We start from the raw sequence: 10,067 nt of genomic DNA on the forward strand, positions 1-10,067 counted from the left end.
TGAAAAAAGCCAGGTACAGAAATACAAATACTGCATGTTCTTACTCACATGTGGGAACTAAAATAGTTGATTTCACAGAGGTAGAGAGTGGAATGATAGATACCAGAAGCTGGGAAAGGTGTGTGTGAGTGTGGTGTTTGCATGTGTGTGGGGGGGTTGGTGGTGGTGGTGGATGAAGAGAGGTTGGTGAATGAGTACCAACATACAGTTAGATAGAAGGAGTAAGTTCTAATGTTCTATAGCAGAGTAGAGTGACTGTAGTTAACAACGACGTATTGTATATTTCAAAACTGCTAGAAGACTTGAAATGTTCCGAACACATAGAAATGATAAATACTTGAGGTGATGGATATCCTAAATACTCTGACTCCATCATTACATATCTTATGCATGTAGCAAGATATTACAAGTATCACAGAAATGTGTACAAAATATGAATAAAAAATAATAGTTATAAAACCAACTATAATACACAGAAACAGGTAAATAAAAATGGATATATACCACAAATAACACATTCTTAATGAACTAAGGCACTGCCCACAACTGGCTTGGTTTGCACAAACTAAAATGTAAGGTAGAAACCATAACTATTAGCAAAACTCTACATTAACTTTATCAAAATCTCTGCTATGGCTTTGAAGTAAAAGAATTTCCCTCTCCATTTTGCAAAATGTGTCTTCTTTTAAATTGCAAAGATTAATTGGAAAGGATTTCTGAATTCCCCCGTGCAAATAAATTATATACTAATTCAAAACAATACATTAATATCTTCAGAATTTCTGGCACTTAAAATATGAACCAGACTTCCCAAAACATCTACTTCCTAACTTTACAATAATGTAGAATCACCATAATATACAAGAACCACACAAAACACCCCCAAAATAAAGAACCAAAGCAAAGTGGATGTTAATTCTTGGTCAAGATAATTTTTCTTAGTTCCCACACAACGGTTTTGAACAGCAACCTGAAACATCAGTGAATTTTTATAAACTTGTAAACCCATTCATAAATTAAACCTTCAATTTTAAAAATCACCATTCAGCTAGTTAAATTCGCTTATTTCTTCGCTTTTGCTGTTTTAAACTCTAAATACTGGGAAATTTGTAAGTCAAGTAAAAAGCCACGGGTTCAATTCTCTTATCCCCTCTTCCCAAAAAAAACAACAACAAACAAGCAAAACCTCCTCTCCAGCTTTTCTCTTTAAAGAACTGAACAAGCATTTCAACTACTTTCTTCCAGCTATCGTTGCTCTGAACTCTCCACTACACCCTCACCTCAGACCAAAACAGACCCTGGACAAGACTATTTAAGCTGTGTCTCCAAGAGACTCAAGTGGCCTTTCGCAGTCAAGCCTGAGAGCAGTAAGGTCCCCCAGTTTTCAGACTCTTCTCCCAGCATTTCGCACCCACTTAATTCAGGCTGAAGAAGAGGGGCCCAGAATGCTGGGCCCGAAAGGGCAAAGCCAGGGCCTACACGGCAGCACGGTCACCGAGGCGGCTCGCGCGGCGGGGAGAAGGTGGGAGGCACCGAGAACCGGACGCCTGGGGCCAGAGGCGTCCATGTAAACCGAGGAGAAGCTCGGACTTGGAGCGCAAGGCCGGGGACCCCCTTCGCTGCCTCCTTTACCCTCCCCTCCCCCATGCTAGAGAAGCGGGGCCCGAGCCGGGTGCGGGAAGGGGGAGGAGGTAAACCCGTCCTGTCACTGAACCGCGAGAGGGTGGAAGCGGCACATGATCTACAGAGAAAGGCCGCGGCTGTCCCAGGCGTGCCCCGAAAACCAGACACCATCTCCAGCCCCAGAGTTCTGTTCCCTGCGCCTCACCAAGTCGTAGTCCTCCTCATCATCGCACATGAAATCATCCTCCATGTCAGACATCTTGGCCGGGAGGGGGAGGAGAAATTGGAGACAACCTCCTCCCACAATCCTTCGCGGCTCAGAGGCGTCACTCCCAGCTTCTCCTCGCCTTCCCGTCCCTCTTAGAGGACTCGATTTTCTCCCGGAATCAATAGGCTCGGCTTCTAGAGGATTCGCTACGACGCCAAAAGGGAGTGCACCGCTCCCCTTTTCCTGCGAAACGGTTGGTATCTTAGCAACTAAACCTAGCAACTGGGGAATCATCGCGTGCTGTGGGGCACAGCTGAAAGGCCTCGGAAACTTTGCGCTCACATCTAGCAGTTTCTAGCCTCCTGGGTAAGGGACCAGTCGCCTTCCTTGCCAGGGACTCCGGAAGCCTCTCATTCTGGTGAAAGTAGGGGGCAGCCTACGACCAGAAGCCTTTCGCAGAGAAAAGGCTGACATGCCGGTCCTGTATGACAGGTATTATTTCTGTCATCATTGTCCATGTGCACTTAGCCCACACATTGCGGTGGGTGTTCTGTGATGTCTGGAGACCTTTTTAGCAACACACTTTACACATAATGTTCGTTATCTTTGTAGTTGACAAAACGATTCTGTGGCTATCCCAAAATAGATATGCATCTAGCAGTTGAGGCGCCTTAAATCTTAGTTGTTCAACGAATTATAAGCTAACCTGTACTGCTCTTGGGGCCAAATTAAGGTGACAGGTAACGACCTGTTTTTAAAAAATGCATTACTGTTGCTTGAAAAAGGGAGTGCACTACTTAAATTATTAGCAGAATTCGAAATAAAAATAGAGGAGGAAAAACTGCTTTTCAAACAGGTAGCATTTTCCGTATAAACTTACGGTTCTGTCCACTTGAATCCACCAATGTTATATAGTTATAGCATAGATACAATTTTGGATTGTTTTTGCATCTAGCAGCATGGGTCAATGTATACAATATATTCTTGAAAATGATTATTTTGGTGGTTGTGTAATAATCCCTCGATGAATGTGCCAGTGCACTGTAATTTATGCCATTATTGTTATGCATTCAGAATGTTGCAAAAATAACACCATTTTAAACAATTCTGCAGCGAATATCTTTGACATTATTTTTTCTTAGGAAAAAAGTCCAAGAATAGGAATTACAGGCTGGATTTTTTTAGTAATCACTTGATTTGACATCTTTTTGGTTATAGTTCTTTTAAGTCATATTTATAACAATAATGCTGTCTCACCTCTAAATACAAATATTTTTCCCTAATAGTCTTTTCCTCCTAATGTTATATAATGAGAAATTTCAAGCATATATAAAATTGAAAGAATAGTGCCGTGGACACCTGTATGCCCATTATCAGCTTTAATTGTGTGTGTGTGTGTATTCCCTGAATCAACATTACCCTTAAATGCAGCTATGTGTATTTCCTAAAAATAAGGACATTCTCCTATATAATCACAATGTCATTATTTATATATAAGACGATTAACAATAATTCCCACATATCATCTAATATCCAGTCTATATTCAAAATCCCCCTATTAAACATAGAATTTAGAATTGGAAGAGCCTTTAATGATACTACATTAGAGTATAAGTCTTCTCAAATCCCACAATAGAAATTCTGATTCAGTAGTTCTGGGGTGGAGCTCCAGAATCTGTACTTGTATTAATAACTTTACAACAAAACAAAACCTCCCTGTACCTGGGGTGACTATATAGCCCAATTTGCCTGTGACAGACCTGCTGCAGTATTGTTGACCAGCATAATTAATAGCACCCATCATTCAGAAGTTTGGACAGTAAATCACATGGTTACTCTACCTGTAAACCATAATTCTTCAAAAAAGAAAATAGAATCTCAAGGTAGTTACAAGGTTTATTTGCTCAAAGTAATCAGAGCTTCATAATTTTGCTTCATATTCAAGATAGCAGTTGTGAAACTGATTATCTATTAATATTAACATGTGCATATCCATCACATGTATAAAACTGCATGCTGATTTACATTAAATTTATTTACATAATTTGCTGCTTTTTAATGCAACGCCTCACTCCTACAATGGAAAAAGAATTATGCAAGTCAGTTGGTGACTGTGAACACTAGGAACATGGCAGCTAAATTTGAGCATAATTTCCTTGGCCATGCCCAAATTTATGAAACCCAGTTTGGAAGTTTGCTAACAGAAGTTGAAAAGGTCTTTACAGTGCTTAACATGTTATTTGAGTACACAATTGCTAGTAAATGCTTGTTGAAGCTAAGTGTGGTGGCTCACACCTGTAATCCCAGGACTTTGGGAGGCTGAGGCAGGAGGATTGTTTGAGGCTAGGAGTTTGAGACCAGCTTGGGCGACATATGGAGACCCAGTCTCTACAAAAAAAGTAAAAAACAAGCCAGGTGTGGTGGTGTGTGCCTGTAGTCCCAGCTACCTGGGAGGCTGAGGCAGGAGGATTGCTTGATCCCTGAAGTTTGAAGCTGCAGTGAGCTATGATTGTGTCACTGCACTCCAGTCTGGGTGACAGAGTGAGAACCCATCTCTTAAAAAAATGCATTAATAAATTGATCTTTTTGGGCAGGAAATACCTTTACTTTATCTCTACACATTAAAATCTTTGTTCTTAAAAGTCCATTTAAATGTTACCTCATTCACATAGCCTATTCTGAATACTTTATGCAGTTAAGATATTCTTTATTTTTCTTGTCATCAATTTTATTTAATGGTAAATAATTGAAAATTTTTTATTTTAACAGAGTGCATTGATATGACATGGTGTCCCTGTTGAAAGTGGATCCTATGTTTTTTAAAAATTTTAAACAGCAAAATTGAAGTATAATTTAGGAATTCATCAAATTGTACACATACTTAAAATGTACAATTTGATGAATTTTAACATATGTATACACATGTGAAACTATCACCACATCAAGATAATGAACGTATTTATCACTGAAGAAATTTCCTCATAGATTCCTTGCAGAGATTCCTTAGTAATCCCTTTCCTCCCCTCTACACTTTTCCCAGGTAACCACTGATCTACTTTTTGTCACTATGAATTAGTTTACATTTCAGGAATTTTATATAAATAGAATCATACAGTATGTCCTCTCATTTGCCTAATTTATTTCATTTAGTTTAATTATTTTGAGATTCATCCATGTTGTTGCATACATCAATTGGTTGTTCCTTTTTATTGCTGAGTATTCCATTGTGTGGATATACCACAATTTATCTTACCCATTTACCTGTTGATGGATATTTGAATTTTTTTTGTTTGTGGCTAGTATAAATAAAGCTACTAAGAACATTTGTGTTCAAGTTTTTATGTAGACATACGTTTCATTTCTCTTGGGTAATATGGTAGATAGACATAAAAGGGAAAGAATAGTACAGTGGACACATGTATTACCCGCTATCAGCTTTGTGTGTGTGTGTTTGTGTGTGTGTGTGTGTGTGTGTGTGTGTGTGTGTTTTCCCTGGATAGCGGCTGCCCCATTATCCATGCCCTTGGATAATTCTTTGCCCCTTGAATGTGAGTGGAATCTGTGACTTGCTTCTAACCAGTAAGATAACAGCAAAGATGATGTACATGATTATGTGTACATGATTACATTATAAACAAGCCTGTTGAGTCCACCCTAATAGGAGAGATTATCTTCTTTGCTAGCTTTGAGTAGGGCAAGTCCCCATGTTGGGAAGGATCATGTTAGTGGGGAGCTAAGGGTGGCATCTGACCAACGGCCAGCAAAAAAATTCTCACCTTAGGCTGGGCGTGGTGGCTCATGCCCGCAATCCTAGCACTCTGGGAGGACAAGGCAGGAGGATCGCTTGAGCCCAGGAGTTTGAGGTTGCTGTGAGCTAGGCTGATGCCACCGCACTTTAGCCAGGGCAACAGAGCCAGACTCTGTCTAAAAAAAAAAAAAAAAAAAAAAAAATTTTTCACCTTAGTCTGACAACCCACAAGGAACTGACTGCTGCTAACAGCCATGTGCTCTTGGAAGTAAATCCTTCCCCAGTTGAGCCTTAGAAAGGAAGTCATGAAACTCTAGTTTTTTTTTTTTTTTTTTTTTGAGACAGAGTCTCGCTCTGTTGCCTGGGCTAAAGTGCGGTGGCATCAGCCTAGCTCACAGCAACCTCAAACTCCTGGGCTCAAGCGATCCTTCTGCCTCGGCCTCCCGAGTAGCTGGGACTAAGGCATGTGCCACCATGCCCGGCTAATTTTTTCTATATATTTTTAGTTGTCCGATTAATTTCTTTCTATTTTTAGTAGAGATGGGGGCTCTCGCTCTTGCTCAGGCTGGTCTCGAACTCCTGACCTCAAGCAATCCTCCCGCCTCGGCCTCCCAGAGTGCTAGGATTGCAGGCGTGAGCCACCGTGCTCGGCCAGAAGTCATGAAATTCTAAAACAGAGAACCTATCTAAGCCATGCCCTGACTCCTGAGCCACAGAAATTGTGAGATAATAAATATGTATTGCTTTATGTCGCTAAGCTTGTGGTAATATTGGTATGCAGCAGTAGATATGAATATAGGTAAATACCCAGCAGTGAAATGGTTGGATCATATGGTAGGTGTATGTTGACTTTTTAAGAAATTCTTAAATTGTTTTCCCAAGTGGTTTTACCATTTTGCATATCCACTAGCATTGCATAAGAGTTCTAGTTGCTCCACATCCTTGCCAACATTTAGTGGGGTCAGTCTTTTTAACTTTAGCCACTCTAGCAGGAGTGTAGTTGTATTTCATTGTGGTTTTAATATGCATTTACTTAATGACTAACATTCAATATCTTTTTGTGTGCTTATTTGTCATCCATGTACCCTCTTTGGTAAAATATCTCTAAAATTCTTTTGCCAATTTTTTTTTAAACTGGGTTGTTTGTCTTACTGTTATTGAGTTGTAAGAGTTGTTCATGCTTTTTTGTGTTGTATTTAAGGAAAGTTTGTCACACCCAAAGGCACTGAAATTTTCTCTTATGTTTTCTTCTAGAAGTTTTATCTCTTACATTTAGCTCTATGATCCATTTCAAGTTGAATTTTTGTATGTAGTGTCAGATAAATGTGGAAGTTCATTATTTTGCATGTGGATATCAAGTTGTTCCAGCATCATTTGTTGAAAAGGTGATCTCCTTTCCCTACTGAATTGTCTTGGTACTTTTGTCAAAAATCAATTGACCATTTAATTCCCAACATAATTTGACCCTTTTAAATTACCTTTTTTACCTTGTATTGTGATTATTTTCATTTATTCCTTATTAAACTGAAAGCTCCTTGAGGACACAACTATCTTTTTTTACTTGTAAATCCCCTGAAACTCAGCATATGCTTTGCCTATAGAAAATTCTCAATGAAAATGTGATGTGTTTAAGTAAACTCTTGCATTCATGACTCTTCACTGCCCTGGACTGAGTCACTCAAACAGGCTTATGATGTGGTATCCTTTCAGACCAATCTTCTTTTAAATTTTTTACTATACTTGTTTGGAGAGGCTGAACACCATGTGTTAGAAGAGCAGAAAAAGAGGACTCCTTTTGTATAGTAAAGGTCTGAACAGAAAACTCATGGCAAACTCAGGGGAGTCAGCTGAAAAGAGTTTAAAGAAGGGACTATTTATAGAGATGCAGGCAGAGTTAAGGGAAAAAACAACTACTCATATTAAGCCTTCAGAATGCTCTACACTGCAATTACGGCTTTCATCTCTAAAATTGCCATAGGAAGGAATATGCAAATAGAGGATGATTGAACATTGAAGGGGTCCAGAATATGCCACCCCCAAATATAATACCTTAGTATAGTATTATTTTGAGCTGGAGGCAATTCAGAGCCAACAGATGCAGGAAAATTTCTCTGCTCTCTCCTTATCTGCCTAAAAGCAAGGTATAAATTTACCTTTGTGAAGGTGACATAAATATCCCCTCTCTCCTTTATCAGGATGAAGAGAGCTGGCACCAAGATGAGTCTGCATAAACAAACCTTAGTAAACCCTTATCTTCCATTAGTTTTCCCATATATATCCTACTCACCGCTCTACAATTTTATTGCCATTTACTTATTAGACCTCTCAGTGCAACTGCTTCTTTGGGTTTTTCACTTTTCTGTGAAGCACCTGTTTAAATAAAATTACAAGTATCAATAGAATTTGTATGCTTCTCCTGTTAATCTGTCTTTTGTTAGTTTAACTTGCAATCCCCAGCCATTAAATCTAAGAGGATAATGGAAAATTTTTTTGCCACTTAGCAGAGTCTGCTTCAGATTTTAGAAAAATCTGTTTCCTCCTTTGGACTTCTTTTAAACTAGACCTTTCCTATTCCCACCAGCTTTGGCCTCTTAGTATCTGTACTAATCTTTTCTCCATACTAATCTACTACCTCCACATCTATCCCTACCCCCAGTTAAGGATTTAGTTTGAGAACTAGGGGCTCTGGATTCTGGGTGAGTTACTAGTATGATTACTGCTGCATTATAGCTTAGATTTACTTTTGTGGATTGATCTGAGAATCAAAACTTTTTTTTAAAAAAAACTTTATAGAACACAGTGTACTAAGGTGTTGTAGATTATTTTGACTTTCTAATTGTTTTCCTAGAAAAATAAGTCCTTGAATTATGTCAGTCACCTGAGATCCCTTGCAAATGTATTCCAAAAAACAGAAAAAGGAAAATGGCTTGAGATAATAATCATAATCAACTCCTTATTGAGATAGACAACATTGGATGCTTATGACAAATTGAGATGAGGAAAGAATTGTCTAGTTTGAATATTCTTGGTACTATATTTAGTTTCTGGGTCAAGAAAAAGAAAGAAAAAACAAAATATGGTTTCAAATTAGGGCAATTTACCTACAATTTAGCCCCCCTAATGTATACTGTTAGCTTGAAATGCAAACTTCTAATTTTAGAATCAAATTAATCTAAATTTTTGTCTTTCAGATTTCATTTTAATAATGGAATGTATATGAGACATAAAGTTTACACTAATTTTATAAAATATTCATTTACTTACTTTATTTGCCATAATTATAGAAGCATTTTGTTATGTTTATGGTTGTATCCCCAGTACCTAGTGTTGAGGGTTAGGGTCGAGACATGAGAATCCCAGGAATGGGACAGGACTTTGCCAAAGAGCAACCTGTGGACCTGTCAGTTCACCGAGCAAAAGCTACTCGACCTTGATGGGGACATTCCACCAATCAGGGATGTCTGCAAACGGACCTGTCTTGAAGCCTGCCGGCTACAGCCTGGATGTCTGCAAATGGATGCCGGCTTGTAATCGGAAGGCAGAGAAAATGATAAAAGGATGTCAGCCCAGCAGATAAGAGCAGTTTGCTATTCTAAGCCTGAGGCAATGTTCCTATCTCTCTCCTGAGTTCATGTCTCAGTAAATGAGGAACTAGATAAAGTAGAAAGAAGTACATGGTCTTTTTGTTCCCTTTTAGATTATACGCCCTACTGCTAACCCACGAGCTTTACAGGTGAAATCGTAGTGATCCATAACATGAAAAAGATAATAAAAATGGGTGCTAGACTTCACTTAGTACTACCTGGCTCATGGGAATGTTGGTGGTCCCCTGACCTCCCCGCACCCTTTCACCATACTTTTTGTGTCCGTGCCTTTGTCTCTCCCTTCTCTTGCACACTGCCCCCGGACACGGTTATATCGGGAGAATCCCTGATAACCTAGAATAGCATTGGGAACATAATAGCACAGATAAACATTTGTTAAATGAATGAATGGTGATAGAATAATGGATAAAACATGGAATGTGAATTCTAGTGGAGGAGACAGATAATAAGTACAAAAGTGAATAAATAATTAATGTAATTTCAGATAGCCATAAAGACAACAAACCAGATTTAGGGGATAGACAATGATTAGAGGGGAAGTTGGGATGGTTTTTAAAATCTTCATAATAGCTTTATGAGTAGGTATTTTTATTTCCTTTTTATGGAGGAGAAATTTCAGACTCGCCCACGTTCACAAAGTGGTTGAATCACTCTAATGCAGGTTCATTAATTTATCCCTTCATTAAACATTCCTTGCGTGTCTGTTAGAAACTGAGCCAGAGCAGAATAAAGCAATCTCTGATAGTGTGCAGGGCATGTTGGCCCAAACTTCCTCAATTAGGGAATCTTGGAATTGTATTCCTATATTGCTAGCTGGCTTCACTTGAGTTTAATCTCAGCATTCTGATGTATAAAATGTACTAGACTGAGAGTTAATAGACCT

At 38.8% G+C, this 10,067-nt stretch overlaps 2 protein-coding genes across 2 annotated transcripts in view; one reads left to right on the top strand and one right to left on the bottom strand.

Moving 5' to 3' along the window:
• COPS2 (COP9 signalosome subunit 2) overlaps positions 1-1,958 on the bottom strand; it is a 73,755-nt gene extending 71,797 nt beyond the window's left edge. The window contains exon 1 of the mRNA XM_012649148.1: positions 1,829-1,958. Within this exon, the coding sequence (XP_012504602.1) occupies positions 1,829-1,882 (54 nt within the window). The 5' untranslated portion in view covers positions 1,883-1,958. The remainder of the gene's footprint in view (positions 1-1,828) is intronic.
• A 107-nt stretch (positions 1,959-2,065) lies between these two features.
• GALK2 (galactokinase 2) overlaps positions 2,066-10,067 on the top strand; it is a 142,539-nt gene continuing 134,537 nt past the window's right edge. Inside the window, exon 1 of the mRNA XM_012649451.1 lies at positions 2,066-2,323. Within this exon, the coding sequence (XP_012504905.1) occupies positions 2,304-2,323 (20 nt within the window). The 5' untranslated portion in view covers positions 2,066-2,303. The remainder of the gene's footprint in view (positions 2,324-10,067) is intronic.

The sequence above is a fragment of the Propithecus coquereli genome, unplaced genomic scaffold (assembly GCF_000956105.1).
Source record: "Propithecus coquereli isolate 6110/MARCELLA unplaced genomic scaffold, Pcoq_1.0 Scaffold3, whole genome shotgun sequence".
NCBI lineage: Eukaryota > Metazoa > Chordata > Mammalia > Primates > Indriidae > Propithecus > Propithecus coquereli.